This window comes from Colossoma macropomum, unplaced genomic scaffold (assembly GCF_904425465.1).
Source record: "Colossoma macropomum unplaced genomic scaffold, Colossoma_macropomum, whole genome shotgun sequence".
Taxonomy (NCBI): domain Eukaryota; kingdom Metazoa; phylum Chordata; class Actinopteri; order Characiformes; family Serrasalmidae; genus Colossoma; species Colossoma macropomum.
In genome coordinates this window covers 27,289,259-27,316,837 of record NW_023494805.1, presented here as the reverse complement: position 1 = coordinate 27,316,837, position 27,579 = coordinate 27,289,259, and the positions used below count along the sequence as shown (strand labels likewise).

The window sequence follows — 27,579 nt, the reverse complement described above, 5'->3', positions numbered from 1 at the left end:
TTGACCACTCCTAAAGTTTCTGTTATCTCTCTGATAGGTTCGTTTTGCTTTTTCAGTGTGGTGGCCCCTTTCACTTGCATTGACCCCTCTTTGGCCTGCATATTGAGAGTCCCCATGAACAGCTACTAAATGCATATACAACCACTGGAATCAACTCCAGACCTTTTATCACCTTAATTTGTCATTAAATAACGAGGGAACAGGCAACCTGGCCATGCTTATCAGTCAACTGTCCAATTACTTTTGAGCCCGTGAAGATGAAAGGACTATGTAAAAAATGGCTGCACTCCCTAAAGGGTTAATGCAATATTTTTGTTAAACTCATTAAATTAAAGCTGAAAGTCTACACTTCTGGACTGCTTCATATCAAATCCTGTAATGGTGTACAGAGGCAGCATGATTATTATTATTATTATTTTAATTAAGTTATTTAACATTGCATCTCATTTATAGTTTCATGGGCCTCTGGGCTCATGGGGGCCCTGTAGGTGGCTGCCTACAGCTTTGCCTAGTGCAAAAGGACATGTTTGCATCTCAATGATTGAATTATGAAGAACATTTGAAAAACCAGTGTAATTCCTTTTAATGTTTTGTTCCTGGTTCTTTTTGGGGCTTAATTATATGCTGTTTTGTTGGTCACAGCACCTACCGTTGCTAACATTTCATAATTTCAAGCGTTAGCATTTTATTTTAGACCAAAATGATCGAAAAAAAGAGACGATGTAGCCCAAAAAGATTCTCTTCACATGCTGGTAAATGCTTTGATGTACTAAGCAGTTCCACTGCAGTTCTACAGGGAGCTTACAAAGGAGGAAGGTTTTTTGGTAACTACTTCTACCTGAGTCATAATGTGATTGAAGTGTGGTGAGCCTCGTAGCGGGCAGACACAGGCAGGCAGCCTGAACGACTACGGGCTGGAATGTTAGAAAGTTCGCGAAGGGGCTAAAATGCCCGGACTGGAGCAGCTACAGACTGGATTTGGCTCGAGGAAAAGTTGGCAAACAAGAAAAAGAACTTCCTCTGCCACGTCGGAAGCCCCTGCCTTCCTTGTCGGCTCGCTCCAAGCTCCCTGAAGGAGAGGAGGAAAGAGGGAAACCGTAACTGATTAACGGTAAAGCGAAACAAAGAACTTTCCACTTTGTCTTTGCTCCCGCTGCACATCAGTAAGACGTCACAGCTGCGCGAGTAAAGCCGTCTGCTTGATACCGCTCAGAGAGCTCGATCAAAGGCCTGTGGAAAAGAAACTCGATAGTTTTTTTCCGCTCCCCTAAACTTTCATAGGCTGTTTGACGTCTTTTGGTGTTACTTAGGTGGTTTCATTTTCTAATTGGACAGAAAAAAGGGGTTTTGGTTGGATTGTTGCTTTCTGATAGGAGAGGACAAGCACAGCTGCAGGTCCAGACTGGATTTAACGCATAGATAACCCGGAAGACGACATAGCCAAATTGAGTAGGCTGTTACAACGCTGCAGTAATGGCTATAACCAAAACTTAAGCTGTAGCTGTAGCCAATCTGTTTCTCTATATTTTGTTAGAAATATTTAGTTAAATATAAAATTTAACTTGATGAAGAATTTCTGTTTTCCTAAAATTGCAGGGGCTGAAAAAGGGATGCCAAACTGGGGTTGCAAATTTGTTGCATGTAACCAAAGTGCCTTGAAAATCCCTTTATTTAACGGGGATTTCAACTTTTCTTTTTATTTCCATTATATAATGTGTGAGATGTAAACAAAGTCATTCAGAGTGGTGCATTGGTTTAAATAGGGATGCTAAAATGGGGGTTCATGTTTATTGCATGTCTCCAAGTGCCTTGAAAACCCTTTTTATTTAGAGGGGAATTTGATCTTTTTAAAGAATCCACATTATATAATGTCTGAGATGTAAACAAAGTCATTCAGAGTGGTTTGATGAGAAATGGTTCCATGTTGAGAAACCTACCAACTCGGATTTCCTTACAGTGGTGGTGATGGAAACCAGGGGCTGCAATTTCTGCAAAGCAAACACAGCCATTTTATCTACTATCCAAAATAAACAGTGAATCTACACATCTGAGCTTTCATATGTAATGCTGATAATGGTAAAATCGAGGTACCTCTCCACCACAAATGAATTTTAAAATATACTTTCTAGGCCAAAACATTATCTCAAAATTTTTAGACATTAGACACTGTGTTCTTTGTATATTCATTCTGCTTTTTTTCTCTCAGCTCTGCCATGCTGCCTACTGCTGTTCTGTCTCTATCACTGTTGAATCTGCTGGCTCTGGGGGTCGGCTCCTCCACCTCCAAGGCACCCCCAGCCTCAGGTAACCCCCAGCAGCCCCAGCAGGCTGGTTTCTCTTTGGGGCACCCCAGCTGGTCCCTGGGGCTGCAGCTCTATAAGGCCCTGCGGAGTGAAGGCTCCCAAACCAACACTCTCATCTCTCCAGTACTGCTTGCCAGCTCCCTGGGTGCCTTAAGCCGTGCAGCCAAAGGAACCACAGCTGGACAGCTCCAGGACCTCCTGCAGACTGCCAAAGACGAGAAGAAAGCTGAGGAAGCTTTATCCAATGCGCTGAAATCCATGCATGAGGGGAATGGAACAAGCTACGCACTGCATGCGTCCTCAGCTCTTTTCTCCAAACAGGTTCCTGCACTGGAGAAGGCCTTCCTGGAGGAACTCCAGGCTCAGTTTAGGTTGGGCCATGTGCCTCTAAGTGCAGAGGATAAGCAGGGGGATATGGAGAAGCTTCGCTCCTGGGCTAAAGGTGGAATGGGAGGACTGGAGGGGTCTCCACTGACTGAGGGACCAGACGCCAAAGATGGAGCTATGATCCTGGCCAATGCACTGCACTTAAAAGGTGAGGAAGATAAGTACCTGTCTAAATCCTCAGATTTTTTTTAATTATGCTGTCATAGCTGACTAAATTATAGAAAATGTATAATATACTCTAAAAAGGGAGGTTCAAGGATTCTTAAGTAAAAGGAATAGCTGTATACTTGTATAACTATGAAAATGCAAAGAAACATTTAAATGTTTAGATGTATTTTTTGCAGGTGAGGAAATGGTTGTTTTAATATTCTAGTTATGCTACACTTGGATCTACAAGTTTACAGGGGTTAATTATAACCTCCATTATAGCAGCATCTATTGTTCTTCTTGTGCTTCTGCTAATTATTATTATTATTTCTATTATTATTCCATTCTTGTAAACCTTTTTTGGAACTACAGTACTGTGCGAAAGTGAGAAACCACTGTCATTTATTTAATTTCCAGTTAAAACGGCAATTAAGTTATTCTTCTGTTCAGTGTCAGTAAAAAAGCAGAATACGTACATTTAATGGGAAATAGCAAAGAAGCCTCAACAACTAAATATGATATAATTTCCTCAGTATTTAATGTGTCCATCTACTGCCTTTATTATACATTCTTTTCTGGAGACCTGCGTTACGTTTTTTAAAGAAATCAGTTCAGTCTTAGAAGTTGGTAACATTTTGTTTTTTTTTATAGGTAGTCTTGAACTTCTCAGCAGTGTGCTTGGGGTTATTATCTTCCTAGAGAATTAATTTCTTGCTATTTAGGTGTTTTCTGACATTAAAATTGGTTGTACTTATCAACATTCATGATATACTCAGTCAAACAAAAAATCTCTTCGGATGTTAGTTGTTGATATGGTTCAGAGTCTTTCATTTCATACTGCCTTCTGTTATTTAAGATCTTGAATTTAGACTCATCAGTCCATAGAACCTTACTCCACATCACAGATGCCTGGTTTTTCTTTTTTGTCTATTTCCTTTTCTCTGTAATAGCTTCTTAACAGCTACACATCCTTCTCACAGTGGAAGGATGGACAGAAACACCTGTGGATTTTTTTTCAGAACTGACGCAAGAGTGGAGCTTTATTTTTTTTCTCTCTCTCAAAGAGGGAAGTTTAAATACTGATGGTGACAGTTTTGCTGGTCTACCAGGTCTTGCATGGTTATTAGGAGTCCCATTTTCTCTGTATCTTTCAATACTTACCTGAACCCCAGTTCGGTAAACTCCTGTTTTTTTTTCCTCTTCATTATGCAAGTGGATTACCTTCTATCTAATCTCTTCAGAAATATCTTCTTTAGCCATTTTAGATGCACATGATATGCACATTGTTTAGTTGCTTGTGTGAATGTTAATGTCTTTTTTGAAGGGAACATAATGTCAGTGATTCTTGTGGAACAGCTTTTGTTGGGAAGACACAGCTGGAGTTCATTGGTCTTAATTGGAAGAGTTAAAGTGGCAGAACAGTAAATTAAAGGTGCAGAACAGTAAATTAAATACTGATAGATTTGATATTATACTTAGTGTTGGAGGCTTAATTATAACAGAAAATCACATTCAAGATTTTTTTCATGATGTTGATGGGAGTAGGCTCTTAACATAGAAGTAATGTCAGTGCTGTAATGTCAGTGCCCCCCCCCATATATTCCATGGTGTTAGATATTCTGCTAAACTGTCCTCCTACACAGCCGACCAGCTAACAGTAGGTAAAACAAGGTTATTTAATTTTTTTTGCTCCATAGGATTGGCCCAGGGACAGACAGTAGGTCCTTCTGTTTTGCGCTGTACTGCATAAGATGAAAGGATAACACAATTAGCTGGATCCTTATGAGAGTGAGTGCTGGAAATTGGTCCAGTACAGATTGTGCTCATGATGACTCTAGATGTAGATTGATCGTGTGCTGTTGCTTGATGAATGGACTACAAACAACGGCACGTCTGCTCCATTCGTTTCAGATTTGATTAGCTGTTGCAGAAATGCGTCTTGGGGAGTTGGTGTTGTATGGGGCTGATTAAAGTGTGTACCCACTAAAATCACCAGTTCTAAATGAACTCCAGTCGAGCCAAATTTGCTGCAGGTTAATTCTGTCAGAAGTAATTCAGCATTGGTGAATTTGCACTTACGCAAACAAATGAAAGCTTGTATCTAGATGTTTCTCATGTGCACATGCAAACGTTTATGTGTCTGTGTATGTTCCTAATTGTGCACTATGTTTCTAGGCCTGTGTGTGTGTGTGTGTGTTCCCTCAGCTACTCTGTACAGTTGATAAGTAATGATTCTCCAGTCTATCATGGAGAGATTATTTGTCTTCCTATGGGGGGTAATGTGTCATCCTGAATAATTTAGTAACAAGTGTCTAGATCTCTTCCCCCGAGTGAACACCTCATATCTGCACCCACTGTGCTGGGTTGCTTTCGGCCTTCGATAGGCATTAGCTTTACTTCCCTGTCTATGTGTTTTGGACAGTTTGCTGAGTCACTTCTTTACTCAGCTTTTTATGGTACGTCTCCCATGCTAGGGCACTTTGACTGTACACAGTTTGGCAGTATTTCTGGAGGTCACTCAGATTCTATACATATAGTAGTGTTAGAGATCCTTTGCAGAATAATATACATTCAGTAGCATATACTGTGAATAGGCTTTTTCATGAAAAATGATTGAAGTGATTAATCTACTTGTGTTAAATTACATTTAATCTCCTTGTTTCAAGGACATCTTTGTCATTTTGTGCTATGTACTTTTGTCTCCTACCGTACATACTTAAGTGCAATCTCACCATCATCCATGACGAGACTAAAAGCATTATTTTACCTCCATACCTCTTACTCACCAGTTTCTTTGTCTTGATAATATTGGCAGTACTTTGATCCTGTTTTAAACATGGGGAGGAGGGGTGCGAAGTGAGATTGTCTTTTCAATAGCACACGCCACGGAAAATAAGTTATGATTGACTGTGGATTGATAAGCAATCTAATTAATTTCTTTTGTCTCATGTTTCAGCTTAATTATGAAATTATAATATTTTTTTTTTCTTCATGTGAAGCAGGAGTTGGTTGGTCCCATTAATTTAGTGCTGAAATATACAAATTAGATTAGACAGTAGATTAGGCCGCATGAATGAGATTATGAAAATTGACTTAGAGAGTTTGGATTTATAATTTCGCAGCAGTAAATGATCCTGCTGCTGGAGGGTCCAATAGTAATTCATTTATGTACATGCACTGTTTCCTTGTCACATCTATGAAGTGCTGCAGATCCATCATGACTATCAGTGATGCACCCACACTGGCTTTATTGAACAGATCAGGTTTTGGCCAGACATGATGGATCCACATTCAATACTGTCTCTTTTCTTACTCACAGTCATTATAAAATTGACAGAACATGATCCAGTCTACTTTTTCATCAGGCTCTGTTACTGCAAGAGCAAGAATTTGAAATATGTATTGTGCATTATGGTTTCTCCAGCTATCAGCATATTTAGTTTAATGCTTTTCAAATCATTTTTAAGGGCAGAATTTAAAAAATTATGAGAAATTTAAGGCTGCTTTGAGCCAGTCATGAACCTATTTAATATGGAAATCGTCACTTTATAAATAGCCTGAGTACGACAGCTACAACAATGCTAATTTCCACTAACACTTTTATGGATATTTCAGTGTAATGTTAGTGCCAAGCCAGCGTGGTGTGCATTCACATACCACACTGAGTTAATGCCAGTTCTGAAACAGTGATTGTATTCAACTGTCATGTTCTGTACTTTGTCACAGTTTTTACCATGAATCCTTCAGTAAAGCCTAATTCTGAATATTACTGGAGTAGCCTGTTAGCTTTGTGCTAAGCTGTTCAGCCTAGATCTAGTGAAACAAAACCTTTTTGCTTCATATACATGTGATTGGTTTAGAACAACAACCCCATAAGTTTACTTAATTTACATGCAATTTGTAGCTACAAACATTGAATGCATTCATTAGATCCTGCTGGTGTTGGTTTCCTCTTTTTGTCTGTGATGTTCACAAAAACAACTTGAGTGCTAATAGCTCCCCTTTGTGAAGGTTGTTCAGAGTCCTAGACATTTTCAGTTACAAGGGCCCCTTACAAGGGCTTGTGGAGACTGCAAATCGTGTCAGCTCTACTATAGTTGAAAGTCATATATAGTTACAGCTCCATATTACTTTACTGGGCTATACTATAGTAGTGAGTCAATATACTTAACTGTTTTCAGAACTGTTATACCAGCATGCCAGAAATAAGCCTAAATATTGTGACGTGCAAACCCTGCTAACATAAGCCCCTTTAGCTAAGTCACATTTTAAATGAAAATTTTAAATTAAAATTTAAATGACTCACCTCCCGCTGTCCATTGTGTCTGAAGTAGTCCGTGATTTAATAATGTATCTTTGGGGTACAAACAATGCAATTGTATGAGATGGCATAATAAACAGACCCATTCTCCATGATGCACATTTTCACAGTTTTCACAGTTCACAATGCATTGTTGTCCCCTTATATCTTACACATAAAAGATTGATCACAGGCAGATTTGCACAGTGAAGATTTTACATGTTTTAAATTGAAGAAGGAAAAAAAGAGCACTGGTTTCGGATGGATACTCCGTATCAACCAATACCATGAATTAAGGTATTCACATCAGCTTTGGCAGAGAGAAAGTGGTGCATCCCTACTGACTATGATTGGGCTCTGGCTGTTGGAGAAGCTGCCCCTGGAACAATTCAAGAATGCTTTTTGTGACACTAACTGAATCCCAAATGGATCCCAATTGGACATAGACTATAGTGCACTTTATGGGCATTGAAGCCATTATTTTATGACCCATGAAGTGCACTACTTACAGAGTAGGGAGCCATTTGAGACACAGCCATTGGAATCCTTTAGTGCTTTATCCACATCTGTTTCTCTGTGACCTTCCTTGTTCTCTACTTTTAGTCTGTTGCTGAAACACCAAACTCATTCTTTCGTTCTCTTTCTCCATCTACACCCATGCCTCCTTTTTAGACAGTCCTCTTTCTCCACCGTCTTGTCTTGTTTACCCCATTTCTTTTCTCTCTTTCATACGTCTCTAAGGCACTCTCCTCCTGCTACAGCAGTGCTACTCAAAAGGGGTCCTTGAAGTTCACAGCACTGTTGTTTAGTGTTTTTCCCGCTCAAACACAACTCATCACGTAATTATCACCCCCCTTCATAGGTTGAATGAGGTGTTGGAGTAGGAACATTACTTAGCTATGCTGTGGCCCTAGAAGAAAGCATTAGAGTAGCAGGGGCCTGTGCGGTCCTCCGCTCCTTTTCACTGTTTTGTCTCCGTTTACTCTCCCCTTCTGCTAATTATCCCCCTCCACTCCTCTATGTGCTGATCTTTTACACTCACTCTATACTCACAACAGAGTACTCAAAGACAGAATGGTAGAAAGAGGGGGAGAGAGGGAGGGGTTGAGCATGGACAGACAGAGGGACAGCAGCAGTCTTACCCAGGGAGAGCGCCTGTCCGCAGCAGTTAATTAATTCAGCCTTTGTTCTCCCTGTGATACAAACAAACAGTGATGGGGGGGGAAAAAGAGAAAGAAATCAACACTACCGTCAACAGACACCCCCACACAAGAACACAATAACAGAGACAAAAACCCACAACAAGTGCACACCCATGTAAGCTGTAATAACAGTGCCTCCCAAAGCAGCATGCTGTTCCGTAATCACCGAGTTGATGAGAGAGGAGGAAAGTGGCTTACCTCATTTAGGCCTTTTATTTTTCTCCCCGTGCGTCGTTTGTGGTCAGGTCTTTGGGTTATTATTTAAAGAGGGTGTGGGAGTGGAATGGAGATGCGGAAAAGCGTACAATAGTGGCATTGTTTTTGTGTAGTGTAATTAATGGAAGAGATACCGTGTGTCTCTCTGTGGTTACGTTCTTTAGCTCTCCCTTTCTCTTTCTCTTCAGCGTTAGATGTGACTTGCATGGACATCACCCAGATAAAGATCCAGGCCTCAGTCTTCGCTTCTGATCGGCAGCCAAGACTGTGGTGGTGAAACCTTGCATGGCATTTTAGGCACTCGCAGGGGAGAATTCCCCCTTCATGCTCTCTGTTCCATGGAACTTTGCTGCCCTCTTAATAACCGACAGATACCACGGCTTGTGTTCTGAACTTTAGAGCGATCAGGTTTCATCCCCACTATAATCAGTGAAACTGAGGAGTGCGCCTTCACTTGTGTTCACAAGCCTCAGAGAAGCGCTTGCATGCCGTTGGTCTGTACGCTATGCTTGGCACACATCCTACAAATGAGTATAGCTTCCCCCATACAGGGTCAGGTGTTTCTCATAATGACTAGCTATACAGCAACTCATCTCAAGTTTACCCAATAAAGCTCCTTTGTTTGAAGAAGAATTCCACTCAAACATTTTTTTAGAGCTTTTTTATGCACTGAGATTGTGTCTCAGACAGAAGAGATTCTGCTGTGTTGAGTTTAGGGTCCGACCAATATATCTGTTAGCTCACAAAATCACCTGATGTTAAGGTGCCACGTTTTTCAGAACACCTCAATCACGCATCTCGAAATAATTTATTTCTGAAAATTTAGATTGTTACAGAATAAAATTTTATTTAATGACTACCTAAACTTTTATCACTGTTTACGATATTGTATTGCATTGTCAACTTTTCTGTGTTTGCACAAAAAATTAATGGCATAGCAATCCATTTTTTAATGGTTCAAGTGGCCATCGTGTCATAGGTGAAATTTTAACTTGTTTTCCTAAAATATAATGACAGTGCTTTGAAGTGTCCAAGATAGCAATACCGTCAGTGTTCAGTTTTAGGTACAGGGTCATTCTACAGAAATGTCTACTTATTTATCTTTCCTTAGGAGTCACTGGTGTTAGTGATCATTACTGGTGTTACATATAAGAAAGGTAACACCAGAGAGAGAGTAACACCGGTGATTTTTATTAATGAAAAATGCATTTTACAAAATGTCTGCTACAGAGCATGAAACCACATGTTGTCAGTCATGGAATATCCACTAAAATATGTAATTTAATCCATTTGTATTCTGTTTTTTCACAATTACCTGAGAATAAAGTAGGTCATAGGTCAGTGACTTAAACTAAAAGCTTCACATGAAATCATGAGCTAAATGAGAAAATGTCCGACAACTGAAACAATACAGTGGACTTTCCATGTGCTTTTCTTCAAAAATCCTCAGAAAATAGGTAAAAGGAAGTCAAGTGATGTCATCAGTGTGATTTTTATTTCAAAATAAGAGATTTTTTTGTTATGCAGTAACACCAGTGACATGACTCCTAGGGACAACAACTTTCATTATATATTTTATAATATTTATTTGGTGTTTGATTTCTTTGTCATTTAAATCATATATTTCATAGTCATGTATAGATTAGGTAAAATTAGTAGGTAAAATTGCAGAAAAATGTGTTGTGTCTTCAAAATATGGTGCTCACCCTTTACACGTGACTGTGAGGACAAGCACTTCAGTGGTGCTTGGAATTCTAGATAATTGATTTAAAAACCAAGATTGCTAAATTTTTGGCTCAAGAAGGTGTAATTGTTAAAATAATTTATTGTTTTATTTTAAAATATAAATAAATTGTAACCCTAGTGTGTTTTTCAAGTGTAATATATCTGTAAACGCTAGAGACACAAAAATAGACATTTCTGTAGAATGACTCTACACCTTATTTTCGAAAATTGGCATATCTCTATTTCAGAACAAGTTTCTATGTAAGACTTGCTCATGAGACTCAAGGCTATATGAGTGTAAGAAATCTGACATTTATAGTAGTCAGTGATGCATTGTTTAACTCGTCAACTGAATTTGTCTGTTTCATTTTTGATCATGTAGTATATATACATTTTTTAGGGATGCACAGTGATACAGCAGCAGATGTTTGCTTTTAAAAAAAATACTGGCATTGCAAAGATGTTTACAGTTGACCAATATGCTAAACCTATATTTGATGTGTTTATTTTACTCTGTAAAATCAGAATGTTTAGGTTGTGTTGGGTTACCATGCTTTAATTTTTTTTTTTTCAACATCATTTGAACACAGCAGCTGCTCTTTACATTGTATAAAAATTTCATAATTGGGCCAATAGAAATGATCCAAAACTAATAAAATCCATTTACATTAACTTACATTAAAAGTAAAGAATATTTTTGCCTTTATCTGTGAAGTTACTGTGTTGGAGACACTTGTTTTAGTTTTGACAGCGATGATGATACAAAGGAGCATTATGTCTCTGAAATGCTGATGCATATTCTTAACTTTTAATGCAAGTTAATGTAAATAGATTTTATCACAGTTTGGGATCACTTCTATTAGTCCACTTATCATGACATTTTCACACAATGTAAAGAGCAGTTGCTGTATTCAAATGATGTAGAAAAATAATTGAAAAAAGACACATTTAAGCATGGTAGCAAACACTGCCAAAACATTCTGATTTTATGGAGTAAAATAAATTCATCAAATATAAGTTTAAAATATTGGTCAAATGTAAAGATCTTTGTAATGCCATTATTTTTTAAAAGCAAACATCTGCCACTATATCACTATGCATCCTTGCATCCTTAAAAAAAGGCAATTTATATATTCTTCACGATCAAAAATTAAACTGATGAATTCTGAGTTAAACAGTGCGTCACTGACTAATAATAAATGTCCATTTCTTAAACTCATTTGTTCTTAAGAGTCTTATAAGACTCACATAAAGTCTCATTTAGAAACTTATTCCGGAGACATGTTAATGTGTGTGTGTGTGTGTGTGTGTGTGTGTGTGTGTGTGTTAATGATTAGTGGATTTTTCTGTTTGCTTAAAATTGATATTGGTGTCTGAAATTTTCATATCAGTCTGGCCCTTGTTGAATTTGGAGATTTCACAATAGCAGCATCTACAGACAGGCAGACATTGCACTAACACTTAGGACACTGCCGTTCAAAACGTATTACAAACATATTGTAGAGAATGATAGCTTGGTGGGATTCCCCTTTAAAAGTCGATACCAAGCATGTCATATTTAGCTACAGGGCTTTCATTATTATTCTGCACATGGCTAGCTACTGTATAATAAAAAGCTGAAATCAGGGAAAATAGGTGGTGAAGTAGCACTTAGCAGCAAAGTAATGGGGAGTTAAAGATCTGCAGTGACTGACTGCATCATATAGACCCAGCCAGCGTCGGCCCGTAAATCACCCTCGCGTCTACATAAAGAGGACAGGCTTCATACTGAGTTATAGCAGCCACTGACTGATAATGAAGACCGTCTCCTCTAACCCCATAAGCGGACTGGAATGTATTTGATGTAGTGGGTCACAATAATAGGGTGAAATATTGTAACCTCGCATTGTATGAAGCTGTCATCCCATTACAGTAATATTGGATATTTCTTCCGCCTCCCTCTTTCTTTCTGTCTGTGTCACAAACACACACAGTCACTCGCACACTTTTCTGTGGCTAATTCAGCAAGGAGAAAAGACTAGGGGGGGAAAAAAGCATATGTGACTATAATTCTGCTAATAGTCTCTTTATCGAATCCCATCTTTGTTATAGAACGTAATGGGTTTAATGGACTGCAATAATACGTCCTGTGCCTCCCCTCCCTCGTGTGTGCAGCCCTCTTTTTTTCCTCTCTCTTGTCTATTGCCTTGTCTTCCTTTCATCTCTCTCTTCTCTCTCTGTCACTGTGTCCCTAATGTAGCTCTGTATGATTTCAGCCTAATAGGATCTAATCTGTCAAGTCCATAGTGGAGGCTGTCTTTGTTGTAATGTAGGATGGCCTCATTTGGTGGCACAAAACATGATTAGCTGATGTTCTTTTCGAGTATATGCTAACATTGCCCTTGGGGAACACCCATGTGTGTTTGTGTGTGCACATTATATAACCGTACATGTTGGCTTGAGATGTATTATATGTTTTTTATTTTTTTACTCTTCAGGCTTTTGGGATCGTAGCTTTGACCAAGAAAACCAAGACCTGCGAAGCTTTTTAGGGACCAAATACACCAAAGTGTACATGATGCACAGATCAGGTAATTACCTTCTGCTTTCAGCTTTGGCCTGTTTTCTCTAATTTAATATCGGCTGCCCAGTTTGGGTTCTCCCATCACAGTGAACATTATTTAGTAGTAATAACATTCAGCATTATTTTGATGAACAATTTACCTCAAGCGCAATTTCATTTTGCAACCTTTTTAAAACAGGCAGACTATGCTGTACATCAGTCTGTTTTGCACTATAAAATATATCGATATAGTAGTGTGCAAAAGTCAGAGACTGCCCTTCATATATTTCATTTCCAGTTAAAAAGGCCATTAAGTACAAGATATTCATTTTTCAGCATCAGGGAAAAAAAAGCATACAAATATATTTAACAGGAAATTACACAGAAGCTTCACTGACTAAATAGAATATCAGTTTTTCAATATTTAGTGTGGTTTTTTAGTATTTCATCTTTTCTCTTTATTACAGCTTCCATTGTTTTCGGGAGACTTGCTTTCAGTTTTCAAAAAATGTGCAGGAATATTTTTCTATACCTCCAAAATTCAGAATTCAAAATTCTCATGATCCAAGTATTCCCAATTACATTCAGTGATGGTGAGGTCTGGACTCTGGGGTGGACAGTCCATTGTTGAGAACATCAGCAGCTTCTTTGTATGATGTCCAAAATGTCTTTTTGTCTTTCCTTTTCTCAGTAACAGCTTCTTGACAGCTACACATCTTTTCAGACCCGTAGTGAGTTGTCTCACAGAAGGATGGACAGAATTACCTGTGGATTTTTTTGAGATCTGAAGCAAAAGTGGAGCTTGATTTTCTCCTTTCTCTCAAAGATGAAAGGTTTAAGTACTGCTTATCTGATGGTGGCAGTTCTGGTAGTCTACCAGGTCTTGCATGGCTGGACTCTTATTTTCTTGATATCTTATTTTCTCTACATATTTAACTCCAATTTTGGAAACTCCTGTTTTTTCCTTGCTTATTTTTCTTTGACTTTCCCCTTCCTCATGCAAGTGAATTACTTTCTACCTCATCTCAGAAAAATCTCTTGAAAATGAATTACTTGTCCACTGCGTGTTTTGCACACTGTGACTAGAAATTAAGTAAATAAAAGGTTGGTCTCTGACTTTTGCGCAGCACCTTGCATTAAAATCATACCTGTTTTCACTGATCTATTCTGCACTATTCAACTGTTTTTTTTTTTTTTTTTTTCCCTTACGGCACCTCCCATCCCTGTATGTGTCTCTGTAGGAGTGTACCGTCACTATGAGGACATGGAAAATATGGTGCAGGTGTTGGAGCTGGGCCTGTGGGGTGGAAAGGCCAGCATGGTGCTGCTGCTGCCCTTCCATGTCGAGAGTCTGGCCAGACTGGAGCGCGTGCTGACCCTGGAACAGCTGGAGAAGTGGTTGGGGAAGCTGAGCAGCATAAGCATGGCACTCTCACTGCCCCGGGTCAATGTCAGCAGCACACTCAGCCTGCAGGTACTTCAGCATTGCTGTTATTCAGTGAAATACTAGTATGTGTCACAATTATTTAAAATCTTTCATTTGCATATAGTCTTTTTATATCTGTGTGAGTATGCATACAGTCTGACCGACAGACATGCAGACACACATGCAGTCTGACAAATAAATACATACTATACACTAGGGCTACGTAATAGGCTGATACACCTAGCAATATATTAAAAAAGCATTGGAAAATCAATAATGTGAGGTGATTTGAAGATGGACCTACAATATTTTGGCCAACATAATTCAGTTTTGGTGGATTACATGAATGCCCACAGAAAAACACCCACGGAAACACTCGTCTGTAACTACGATGTGCACATCTTGTCCACAGCACACAGTACAAAATATTGTGAGTGGTTAGAGGGTCCATATTGAAAGGGCATATTGAAAACTTCTGCGATATCAGTATTGCAATGGCAAATGTTGTGATAACAATTAACCAGCCCTACTGTACACACAGTAATATTCTGCAATATAAATCATGTCCAAATAACTAGACAGGTCAAAGCAATGCTATTTTATTTCATTTTGGACTTTAAGTCAGTGTTTGTTCTTGTATTTAGCAGCTTTGGCATCAGCAGCTCTGTACAGACTTTGTAGGTTGATGTCTTTTCTGTTTAGAGCCGAGCTGCTGAGTGATAATGCATAAGCTTTCTCTGTTGCCCTCTTTACTGCATTCCTCTTACATACCACTGGATCCAGCACCTTACAACACCCCTTTTGCCCTTCTGCCCCTGCACTCCAGAACTGCTATCCATACAGAGTAAGCACAGCCAGGTCCCCTGGCACCCCTGAGTTCTCTCCCAGTACTCTCACTGGCTCGAGTATGGCCTGGGCAATGGCATGGACAGCTAGCTGCTCCAGGCCTGGGATGCAGAGGCCACACTGGGTCAGATGGTGAGCCAGGGCCACCTCAGCTTGCCCTGCTCCAGGGAGGAGCCTGGGCTGTGACAGAAGAGAGTGGCACAGCTTTAGAGAAGAGTGTATGGCTCTTTCTGCACTGTCCAACACATGGGTCTGAACTATATAGAGTAATTTTAACTCTGGTGGATTACCATGATATAGCTCATTAGACACTATGGCTTGCACAGTGCTGCTGTGGTCTGGTGGTTTTGGATTGCAGTTTAGTTTTTTAGTTTTTGTCAAGCAGTTTATGTGTACACGACTGCCAAGTCCTCCCTTATGCTGACGTTTTCTCTTCCTGCCGTCTTTGCCTACCCATTGGTAGCGAGAGGTAGAAAAGCTTTTCCCCACTCTGAGAATCATTTGGTTAATTCTCTGGTGCCTGACTTCTCTCTTCCCCCTCATCATCACTTTTCTCCATCTGCTGGCCCTCATCTTTTTTCCCTCTCCCTTGGTCCTGTGCTCTCTTTCGTCAGCTCTCTTTTTCCGTTCACCTCTTCTTCCTCCCCCTCTCCTTTTGACCTTAGCTCATCTATCTCCAGCCCTAGGTCTACCCATTCCTCCCACTCATTCTCTCTCTCCATCTTTCCACTTATCACTTCATCTGGTGCCTCAATTTTTCCATCTGCCCTCATGTGCTCTTTGTTCTACCTGGTCAAGCTGTCGTTCTGTTTTGGTGGGTGCTTCTTCAGTCTTTCTTCATCATTAGATCTGTCCCTCTTCTCATTCTTTCTATTATTAGCCTTTCCTTCATTATCCAGGTGTACTTCTTCTTCTGTAAGCCTTTGTTCCTTGGTTGTCATTTCTTTATTCCCTTGTCATTAAGTCCTGCAATCTCCTCTATTCCCTCAGTAGGGGGTCTCTCACCTTTGACCTTAATACAACTTGGGTCAAAGGTTAATCCCAGGTTTCCATTTCTCTAGCTTATCTGACAGCACTGCGCCATTGCGTCCACTTTGACGAGCCGGGCTTGGGCTCACATGTGGAGAGGAAATATCCTAAGACTGGCTACTACTTCCTGTTCATTCTGAGAGTCCTTTAGCATGTAGCATGTTAGCATGTTGTTCTGCATCAGACCTAGAGCCATGTGCAAAGCTTGCCTATAGCCTTGCTGGATCTCTTCTTCCTTAAGCCCCAGAGATAGCAGCTTGTGGGCCTGCAGACTGGACCCCAGCAGAAGGACCAACACTGATCAGTCTCCTACTTTAAAAGCAGCAGAAGCCAAGGTGCAAGCATGGCGGTCTTCCAGACTCATGTGATCCAGTACGGAGGCAGTGATGGACGTGAGCTGGTGGAAGTGAGAGGCCGAGAGGGAATTGGAAAAGGCAGGGTTTGCACAGGCCTCTAGGGCCAAAACAGGGGTGGAGACAGCAGGCTAGATCCATACAGCATTGTGTCTGGAGGTGTGGAAGCTCTTATCCGTGCATCACAGTCCTTTAGGCAGCTGTTACCATTTTACAGCATCTGTAGGAGGAAGACAACAAAAGAGGTATACTTACATTTTAGAAAAAGGAAGAAAGAAAATGGGAAGAGAGAACAAAACAAGTGAGGAAAAAAAAGCAGAGTGACGAGGACAGAGGTTAGCTCAACACGACAGGTACAGATTAAAGTGAGTGAAGCTATTCCCTCAGCGCTAGCTGAGCTGAATAGATCCCCTGGTGTAGGACAGCATGTCGTTAGGCATCGTAATTCAGGGTGAGAAATACAAGGCGCATCAGATGTCCACTGGCTGCGGCTGCCATGTTCAAGTGCTCAGACCTGGCCTGAAGAACAAGACTCTGACATTAACATGAGCAGGAGGAGGCCATCGAGAGGGAACCACGGCCCTTCTTAAACATCCGCAGACAGACATGACTTTTTCTGACTTGCTTCACACAGACACAGACACTCCTGTGATGTTTTCATAAGTGATGCCCCAGCACTAGAAGAGAGGCCAAGCATCCCCCCTTGACTACATGACATGAATAGAGCTGTATTACTTCCTTTGACAAGATTCCCTGCTGCTTCAGCTTCTCTCTCCGCATCTTTCTTGCCCTGCTGTCTCTGTCTTTCTCTTTTATGCTCCCTCTCTCTTTCTCTATTTCTCTTTAGTATTTGAGGGAATATTACTGCAGGCCAGAGGCTCTGTTAACCCTCCACCCTTCTAGCGACAGTGAAGTGATCTGCTGAGTGCTGCCTCTATCTCTCTCTTTTTCTTTCTCTCCGTTTTCCAGTGGTTATTGAAAGTATTTAGCCCCTTTCCTTTTTTACCTTGTAGCCTGCAGTTTGAAATGAAATTAATTTAATTTTTCCATTTTCCACACAAAGTACAGCATGGAATGAAATGGGGGGGTTAGTCGCATTAGTATTCAGTCCCCCTTTACGATGTATTTTTCCTGTAAATCAGTGAAATTAAAGGGATATGTTGCCATCTTCACTCTGCCCGGAATGTTATACCTCTAGACTCAGTAATCAAGCAAGGAAAAGTCTAATTAGAGATGGTGTCAGGTCAACAACTTCGAAGAAACTTCAAGATTTCCTGGCTCAGGCAGTTCACTGCAATCCACATTAATCCACAAATATGGCCCTGTGGCATAATGTCATAAAACAAAGCCGTTAGTCAGGCAGTTTTTGCCTTACATCATTTTTTACGCATGCAGTAACTACCTTAGGGACTTCAGATATTTAGTAAATAGCGTCTGGTTTTAGAAAACAACTCAAGTTGCTTTATATGATCTAAATGTGAACCAGTACCCAAAGAAACCCCCTACTGTGATGCAACATTGTGGGGCAATTGTCTCATCGGCCAAACGGGACAAACAGCAAGGCTTTGGACACACCGCAAAATCTGAAACTTTTACAAGAGAACAAAAAAAAAACAAAAAACAGCGAACCTGGAAGAGAAATTGATCACCTCAACCAAAACTACTCTTCTGTGGGTGGGGTTCAAAAAAAGTTAAAGGTCCTAGAGTGGCTCAGTTAGAGCCTGACCTAAATCCAGCTGAAATTTAGGTCAGGTCATGACCTGACGATTAATCATCATCCCAAGAAGCCAAGCAGTCTAACAGTCTAAGAGCAGTGTGGTTAATAAAAATGGCCAAATATTATCAAATAAATGAAAGGCATATGTTGAAGGACTTGGAGCTGTTACTGCTTCCAGAGGACTTTGCAAATAAAAGCTTTAGGGGTGTAATGATGCACAAATTTCACAATACGATATGTACTGTGGTTTTGCACCATAAAGTGATACATTTTCAGTGCAAGTAAATAAAAATGCTAGAATGTTTTGTCCAACTGCTAAAACCAGACCTCAGTGTCTGCTGCTTAATTCACAAAAAAGTCATTTTCAAGTCTGAATGGTTTTGGGTTTAGAGGAGTTTTTTCCCTATTTTTTGTCTTTTAGGATTATAAAGTACTGTTTTTGGAGGAAAGTGGAAATGGCTCTAATCAGTGTCGGCACAGTTGTATGCAAAAGGTTGGATGCTTGGTCAAATTACATACTGTTAATTTTCTAAGTGAAAATAAGTTAACACATCCTCTACACAGAACACACTTCTGCACATTTTAACACACAATTACTCTTTATTTGTTGAATTCAACAGATAGTGGGGGAAAAATATAAAACATAAAATGTGGCCTGTGCAAAAGTAATGGCACATTTTTATTCTCTTTAATTTTTTTTCAATATATTAAAGTAAACTAAACAAATTGTGCACTAAAATTTGCAGAACAATGCAGTATTCAAATGTGTTCCCTGTAGAGGATATGCCAGCTTTATCTTTTTACCTTTTAATTTCATTTCTAAAATTATTTTGCTTTTCCGACACACTAGTTAGGTCTCCGCCACCGAATTATACTACCAGGCTGGGAAGGTCAGGGCTTGCACGTCTTCAAGACTTATATATCCAGCCACCAGTTCTTTTTTGCGAACTGTTGCTAACATGTCACTGGACAGCAAAACGTGATTGGAGGAGAATACTAACTGCCAGTCAGTAACCTCTGTATTCAACGCAGTGCAAGTTTTCATAGTAGAGAAAGCAGTACAGCAGTGGCAGCGTTAACAAACAAGAATGTCGAGGACTACGTGAATATAGAATATGGAGATATATATTTAAGTCCTCAGGTATACCTCAGCTTCACACAAAAGACATTTGTTCAGTGAAGCAGGTTATTTTTAGAGAGAAGCAACTTGACGAAAAGATGAGGATCTCATGATAAGTTACCCAGCAAGGGCAGCTAATGCTGGCTTCTAATGTTGACCACAATGTAGTCAACTTGTCTTTTGGTCATACTATGTGATTTAACTTTACATTTTTACGTCTTCCCCTTCTAAAACGAATGTTTTGTACAGTTTCCAACGTTGTAAATGTTCAGGTTGTTGTCATTGTTCGCTTGTAAGCTAACCGACATGACAATATTCAGTTACTCCAGTGTTTGCAGTAACATCACATACTTATTTTCACATATACAGAAGTGTCAGAACATAAGTCAACACAAACCCTGCAGCAATTCCACACCAGTCACAGGCTCATTTACATAATGCTAGCTAACTAAAGTAACAACACATTTTTTTATTTTGTTTTTAGATAATCACATATTTTCTCTCCTGTTCACAAACAAGTTTTTACCTTCTTTAAATCCGTACCACTTGCCCATCCAGTGCTGAAGCAACAACAGGCACCAGTAGCTCCGTTTTAATGTAGACCTTGCCAAGCTTGTTTCTCTGAAAACTGTTCCACCAAAAGAACGATGTAGATGTACACATTTTTATATCCTCATTAAAATGTTCACGCAGTTTTTCCACAAAATACATCATCTACATTCTCATTCACAAATGCCGCCACTGTTTCCCCTGCTATGACGACTTCCGCTGTGTTGAGTACGGAAGTGTGAAAAGGGTCAATTATGGCCACAGATGGCTGTGCTGTCTCCTGACGACTGGGCCAACACGCTGTGCACTCTCACAGATATCTTTTATAGTGTAAAATCTACAACGAATGTTGTCTCATAACCCAGAAAAATGAATATTAAAATGAGTATCTCAACACCCCTAAATAGGAAATGATGATGAGTATGGTACTTGAGATGGAAAAACATACACAAAGAAATAAAGATGCGTATTTTTTTAGCTACTGTGTATTTCAGTACATTAGGGTAGATTACTGCAAGCCACTGGCTCAAGTGACAGTGAAGCCATCTGCCCCACCACACGTGCTCTCTTTGCTTCTGTCTCTCTCTCTCACTCTCTGTCTCTGACGCTCTCCTTCTCTCCATGATTGGGTTGAGCTGTGCAAACACACCCTCCATTTCTGTACGTTAATAGTGTTTACACCCCTGTCTTTCAGCATGCCTCGCAGCTCCGGCCGTCCTCCAGGGCTGCTGATGCGTGCTCGTCTCCAGCTCAGCTCGAGCTTCTCTCTCTCTCTCTTTCCATCAGGCTCGCTGACTCGCTCCGTTCTTGCGGATCTGTCAGCTCAGTGGAAGAGCTGCTATTATCCTGATTCCTGTCCGCCGCTCCTGAGCTGCCCTGCTGGCATCCACATGCGTGCTAATGCAGCAGCAGGCTGCTTCCCAGGCCCAGCCTGGGGGCTGCATGACCCAGATAGGAGCGGCTTGCGGCAGGCATGGAGAGTGGGTGGGAGGGAGGTGGAGCAGGGCACGGGGGTCGAAAGATGGAACAAGTGGGCTGTAAGAGAGAGGGGTAGCGAGAGATGGGAGAAAACAGTAAAAGTAGCCCCATCAGACAGCAGCAGTGTAGGAAGGGACCTAAGGAGTGGTTAGCGCCAGTCGCTAGCAGCTAACAAGAGACTAGGGCTTGGCTCCCCTAACAAGCAAGAGAGGTCACAGGGTCACACACTGCCTGATGCCTGGAAGCTAGACCCTCACATGTCAGACCTACACTAAGCTGAAAATACCAATTCCTGGAAATGCATGCGTATTGTTTCTGTCATATGGAAAACCTCACAACTCTTTTTTCCACTTTACACTGTGTGAAAAAAAGAATGGACCAGCAGAAAATATAGGGAATAAAGTACTGTCATTAATGTACACTTAAAGTTAGGAAAAGTTCATTTTCTTTCTTCTATTAAGTTACCAGAGAGAAGGTTAGAGTGACGATATACACATGCAGAAACACACTCTCCACAGTGCAAAACAGTGCTGGGAGTAACATGGAACAAAGTAACGCCGTGCAGTAATGTGAACACATTTTCCTGTAACAAAGTAGTTCAATGCATTATAGTTTAAAGGGCCCATATGATGGAAAAGCAAAATTTCATTACTTTTTTCTGATAAAACAGCTTGATATAGTATGTAAACACTCTTAAAGTTTCAAAGGTACCATTAACCTCCATACACAGAAACTAAGCTGCAAAAACAACTTACTTTGTACTCAGCACAGTAACAATAATTCTAAGGGATAAAAATGGTCATGGAAAAATGAATTATGGCTGTTTTTGGTACATAAAAACCCACATAAATATTATGAATAAAATACAGGAAAATGCAGGCTCTTTAAATTCTTATAATCACATTACTAGTATTCATTATATTATTTGTTACTCATATGTCTGTAGGAGAACAATAATAATTACTTGCAATGCATTTAATACGTAATATTTTGTCTGTATATAGTTTCTGTTGGTCCCTGTCATTTCATGCACGTGCTACCTTCATCGTATCACTGCATAATTCTATGAGTGTGACCAGTGAGTGCTGAAAGTGGCATAAAGTAATCTGTTGAAGAATCTAATCAGGCTAATATGAAACTGGATAAATATCTGTATTCTGAGGAAGAGAGACACAGCATCACCTAAACACGCCAGGCACATTTGCATTCAGGAACAGCTCTGTAAGCCTTACATTTTATTCTTAAGGATCTGTCATTTACCAGGGTTTTTGAGTTTCCAGTGTTTTCAAAAAGGTGTTTTGAACTGTTTCGACTGGCTAGTTTCTGGGTTTTGAAACAAGATTAACCAAATTCATAACTGACTATATCTTGTCCAGGTGATGTCCCTTTTAAATGATGATTGGCAGTTTCTTTCTAAATGAAGTAATGAAAGGACTATTGGATTCTCTGTTGTACATTTCAGTTGGTACAGAGGTGTTTGGGTTTTAGAGAGTAACACAGAATTAAAGTGAGTAGTAAGATTACTTCCAGGAAATAATGAGGACAAGTAATCTCATTACAGTTTGACAGAAGTAATTAGTGATTTGTAATGGTTTACTTTATTAACTGCCCTAACATTAGTGCCAAAGCACAGGATGCCAGTGTGGGGCTGTAACTGGAGAGTGTGGTTCCATGTTTATGCCAGAGAGACAAGGAAAAACACACTCCCTGATCAGGTCACGGAGTGTATTGTAGTGAGTCTGCTGAGCTCCGACTGAAGGCCAAAACAAAGACGTGCTACAAGCTAATGACTTCCCTTATGTTATGGCACAGCAGGGTAGCCTGCTATGTTCCTTAAGCATAGGTAGCTTATTTACTGTCATCTCTGCTCAGTCTGTACAGTATAATGAGAACTAAATTACCCATAACCCTGGCCACAGCTTGACTTGTCCATAATGGTCAATGGTCTTATTGTAGATCAGATCAGACAGATAAGTCTACATTTAAGTAACCGCCTGCCCCATTTTATAAAGTCTACTCATAAGCACTAATAAACAGCAGGCTTACGGACCCCCTGTCAGTGCTGCTGTACCAGCCCAGGGCTGCAGAGTTATTTATTGACTAATTGACCTATCCAGGCTCTCCCACAAATGCAGTCTTTCATAGCAAGTTGGACAAGCTTTTAATATTGGCAAAAATCCCATTAAACTTAATGAGAAATTGTAGTGCACAGTTCAGTGTTTGTTAAAATACATAAATTATTCACACTGGAATAATGTAAAATGTACAGTTCTTGTTTAGAGTTGCTTCCTTTTTAAAAATGCTATGCTAACAAGCTGGACCATGTTGCTGTACCTAACTGAAATTTAATTAGCATCTGAAAATCAATAATGAACATTTGAAATCAATAATACACTCTAAATTTAGATATTTAGATAAAAACAGCATTATCTACGGAGGCGGAGGGCGGAGCAACGATAGGACAACTAAATGTAAAAGACCACAATTAGTCTATATGTAGTAATACATTATGCTTCAGCCGCAAAGGGGCTGGCATTACTAATTCTCTGTTCCAGCAGCCAGGTCCTCTTGCCAAGTACTCTGATTTTTCATGACATTGATAAATGCCATGAAGTTGGTCTGGTGAAACAAGATGTGAGAGGGGTAAATAAATAAATGAAGGTATTGACAATGGGACTGGCAAAGAGAACAGAAGAGAGATGATGAGACACAGAGAGCTTGGGCCAGTGGGAATAAGACATGAATGACAAAAAATCCTGAATAATCTCGGAGGCGGTTTTTATGAAAGGAGGGTTTTTCGAGGTGACTGCTGCTTAGATGCTACGACTCTGAATAAAACATGCAGTTCGAGGCATTAAAACGCGCCAATGTGCAATTTTCACTATCCTGCTCTGCTGCAGTTTCTTGTGCCGTTGATGTATAGAGAGCCAACCTAGGTGCAATGATGTTCTCATGTATTGTTCGTGTGGTTTGTGCTGTTTTGGAAAGATGCTGATGGTGATAAACAACAGGACACTGTACGGCTATGTACAGCAGTTGTTTGCTGTCAAACGTATGGTAGGACAAAGAATCCAGTAAAGTTTACTCAGAAGATTGAAGGGAGACAGAGAAACTGAGAGGTAAATTTAAGTCTAGAAGAAGTTTGTGCTCAGGGAGAGAGTGTGTGTAAGAGGGGGAGCGAGAGACAGAGTGACATGCTCCATTTCCATCCAATGAGCAGCATTAGACTTGAACCATGTTTACTTAGGCTCCCTCTCTCCTCCATCCCCTTCTTTTTTTTCCTTTTCTGTGCTCCCTCTCTGTCCCTCCATCTGTCAGTCAGGTTTGGTGCATTAGCGGGCAGTCTGGGGTGACGCATTATGGCGTGACACATCACACATTTTCCCCATTTATATCCAGAAAACAGCGGCCCTGTAGCGCCACTTTCATGCGCCAGCTCTGCCCTCGCTCCTTCCTCTCCTCCCTCCTGCTGGGCTTGTCTAGCAAACTCACATTCTTCCCAAACCTGTTGTTAATTAAATACCAACTTCCTGTGCACCTCACCTAGGTTTAGCATCCACCTTCAGGACGGCCTGAAGCTGGCATCCACGGAGCTGCATTAGCATTAGCATCAAATGGCTTGGAGCTTGAACAGCTGTGTAGCTTAGTCAGAGCTAGAGCAGGCCCTTCTTTGCCAGTAGCCTGCAGTGAATGTGTACGTTTCTCACATATGGCCATGGAGAAGCAAGTCGCAAGGAAGTGGTAGGAAGTGTGGCTCAGATCCATCGCCCCGCCATCACCCCTGGTGCTGTCACATGTATGCTGAATATTTCAACACTGATTGTTTTAAAAAATTAAGTGACCTCCGCCCCCCCCATTCCAACCCAGCAAGCTTTTCCATCCTGCGAAGAGACATATTTAGAGGGTGAGAGAGGGAGAGGGTTCTATTTATAGAACCTGGCATAATGCAAGCTGGGAGATGTCTGCTAATGTTGCGTGTGACTCTAATTGCTGGCGACAGCATTGTCGGAGCTGCACACGCTGCCATGTCAGCGGCGTGGCAACAAGCTGCTCCAGGTCAGGCCTGTACGGGCCGGGTGTGGAGAGCAGGAGAGAAAATCGTCCTGCTTTTTTCCTGGAAAATGACAAACCTTTAAACATCCCTCAGGAATACGGAAGCAACTAGCCTGAGGTAATTAATGTAGAGGAATACTACAACTCTACAACAATGTTCCTGTGTAGTTTTTCCTCTGACAGAAGCCTTTGCGAGGAAGGGCGATTAAAGAAAGGATGAGGTTGTGTTGACTGGTTGAAAAAGAGCGTCGCTCAGTACAAACGCAAGCATCTGCAGGAGAAACCGTGTGCAGGTTAAAGTGAGAAAAAGCCAGCGTGAGAAATGGACAGAGTGGGAGAAAGTGGGGGATGAAACAAGTGTAGAAGGGCAGATGAGGGATGAGGATGCCACAGAGGTGGCTGAGCAGCGGACAGAGACAGTGATGAAGTGGAGGAAGGAAGGAAGAATAATAGATGAAGACAATAGAAGTGCATTAGAGTAGGGCTGTGTGTGTGTGTGTGTGTGTGTGTATGCGAGAGAGAACAAGACAAAGAGAAGTTAGAGAGTTGGAGAGCTGTGGTGGGTTGTACCATGTTAGCACAGGTGACAAGCACTGTCACTGCCTTCTCCTCCTCCTCTCTCTCATTATCAACCTCCCTCTATCTCTCTCTCTCTCTCTAACAACCTCACCTTCTCCTTCATTCAAATCACCTCGGTAGGCATGTTAGCGCTGCTGCTCCCACTGATCATTATTTTGTTTTGCTCATTTTGCTTTTGTCATATGACAGAAGACAGAGTGTGCATGTGTTTCCTCTTTAATTATAAAAGTCATCACTTCTTAAATGCTTAATCATGTACAGTTAAACCATTTGCTATTCAATTTGCGCTTTCACCAACACAGTGGGAGTCTCTCAATCTTCCCACATTCTTATTACACCAATCTTCTTTCTCTCTCTCTCTCTCACACACACAGAGACACACATAAACAGACTCCCTCCCTCTCTCTGTGGGGGCTGTCGTTTCTACCGGATCTCATCTGCAGGAATATAAACTACCTGTCAGACGGCGTCTTTCTGCCGAATTCATATCAGAAAGGAAAACAAAGGAGAGCCGAGGTCAGAGGGATCATTTTTAAATTATTCATAAGCGACTCTCCCTCGGCCACCATCTTCAACTCCTGTCGCCCAGTTTGTACTGCCCGCACTGCCAGCAAGGGCATCTGTCACGCTTTAAGAGAAATGGGAGACAATAAAGAAGAGAGAGAACGAATTTTTGAGATCTTATTGATTTATCATGACGCCCTTTCTGTTTGTGTTTTCATTTGCCGGTTTCATCTGTCTGGAGAATCGTGTAGTTTTATATTCAGCCATTTACTGTCATGAGGGTCATAAATGTTTAATCTTTAGAGTTCTCCTTTGGCTGATATTTTAGCTGGCTTTTCTTAAATTTAATTTAGTCTGCATAATTGATTCGGACCATTTTGAAACCCCTTTGTGGCCTTTTTAGAGCAGAGTAATTTGGGGTAAAGGGTTTTGAGTGATCTCTTTTGTTAAGAACTACATGAGCTTATATCTTCCTTTCTCTTTGTCTCTGTGTGTTTCTTCCTCTTCCTCCAGAAACAATTGGCTGCGCTGGGTGTGGTAGATGCGTGGGACCAGAAGGTGGCAGATTTCTCTGGGTTGTCTGGCCAGGCAAAGGGGAATCTTCACCTGGGGGACGTTCTTCACTGGGCCTCCCTGGAGCTGACCTCAGAGTCAGGCAGTAAGGACAGCATGGACAAGGACGAGCATGTGGAGAAACCCAAACTCTTCTACGCAGATCATTCCTTCATCATCCTGGTGAAGGATAACAGCACTGGGGCTCTGTTGTTATTGGGTGCTTTGGACTTGGCAGGGGGAGTTGCGCTGCATGATGAGCTGTAGAACTGAAATACCTGACACACACATACATATACAGTACAGAGTTATTACAATGTATGACCATGGCACCGACACTCAGCTGAGCCAATTTTTTCAGTGACACTTGTATCTTGTTCATCTTTAGCATTTTGTATCAGTGGTTTAGCATTTCCTTAACAAATTGGTTAAAGTAATTTTGATCAAGTCAGATTTACAGTTTTCCCTTCATCCTGAATGTTGCTGATCAGCCAGGGCCTGTTTTGAGTTCAGCATTTGCTTCTTTAATTTTGCTGTAGAGGCTAATGTTGTTAACAAGTTGTGGAAGTTTATACCCACTAGTGATGCTAATTTTGATATTCAACTATCTATAAGAGTTAACAAACGGGTTCATTTAGCGGCAGGGAAGGAAAAAACTGGCTTCGTCCAAATTAGTGTAGGACTGTAGGCTCACTTTTTTAGGTGATGGCACTGGTGTTACACAAAAAATTTGGCAGCATGTATAAAAAATACATTTAAAAACATCTAAAAGTCACAGCTAAAAACAGTAATCGAAGCTAGAATTTTGTCTGTATGTTTGACCCTTTTTATAGACAAGCATATCAGAGTGTCAGAAAACATACAAGTCTGTTTGACATTACATAGTAGGCATGCAGTTTCCATGATGCTAACAGGTGGCATAACTATTACTTGTTAACTACATTAATCTTGTAGTTATAGTGCACTACTACACTAAAGAAGCAAGTATTAGACACCAAATATGTCTCAGCTAAATGAGTAAAGGGAAAATCATGTAAATTTGGTATTTGGC

The 27,579-nt window shown here is 40.6% G+C and overlaps 1 protein-coding gene across 1 annotated transcript; it reads left to right on the top strand.

Moving 5' to 3' along the window:
* The first annotated feature begins 885 nt into the window (after nucleotides 1-885).
* serpinh2 (serine (or cysteine) peptidase inhibitor, clade H, member 2) lies at nucleotides 886-27,579 on the top strand. Its single transcript, XM_036597658.1, has 5 exons — nucleotides 886-1,111; nucleotides 2,207-2,838; nucleotides 12,758-12,850; nucleotides 14,064-14,296; nucleotides 26,490-27,579. The coding sequence occupies exons 2-5, from the start codon at nucleotides 2,214-2,216 to the stop codon at nucleotides 26,793-26,795; spliced, it is 1,257 nt and encodes a 418-aa protein (XP_036453551.1). The 5' UTR covers nucleotides 886-1,111; nucleotides 2,207-2,213; the 3' UTR covers nucleotides 26,796-27,579.

Bases quoted from the DNA above. Each gene is read 5' to 3' on its own strand.
- serpinh2 (XM_036597658.1), top strand. From the start codon at position 2,214: ATGCTGCCTACTGCTGTTCTGTCTCTATCACTGTTGAATCTGCTGGCT. The intron at 2,839-12,757 runs GTGAGGAAGATA...TTTACTCTTCAG, and splicing joins CAATGCACTGCACTTAAAAG to GCTTTTGGGATCGTAGCTTT. The intron at 14,297-26,489 runs GTACTTCAGCAT...CTCTTCCTCCAG, and splicing joins GCAGCACACTCAGCCTGCAG to AAACAATTGGCTGCGCTGGG.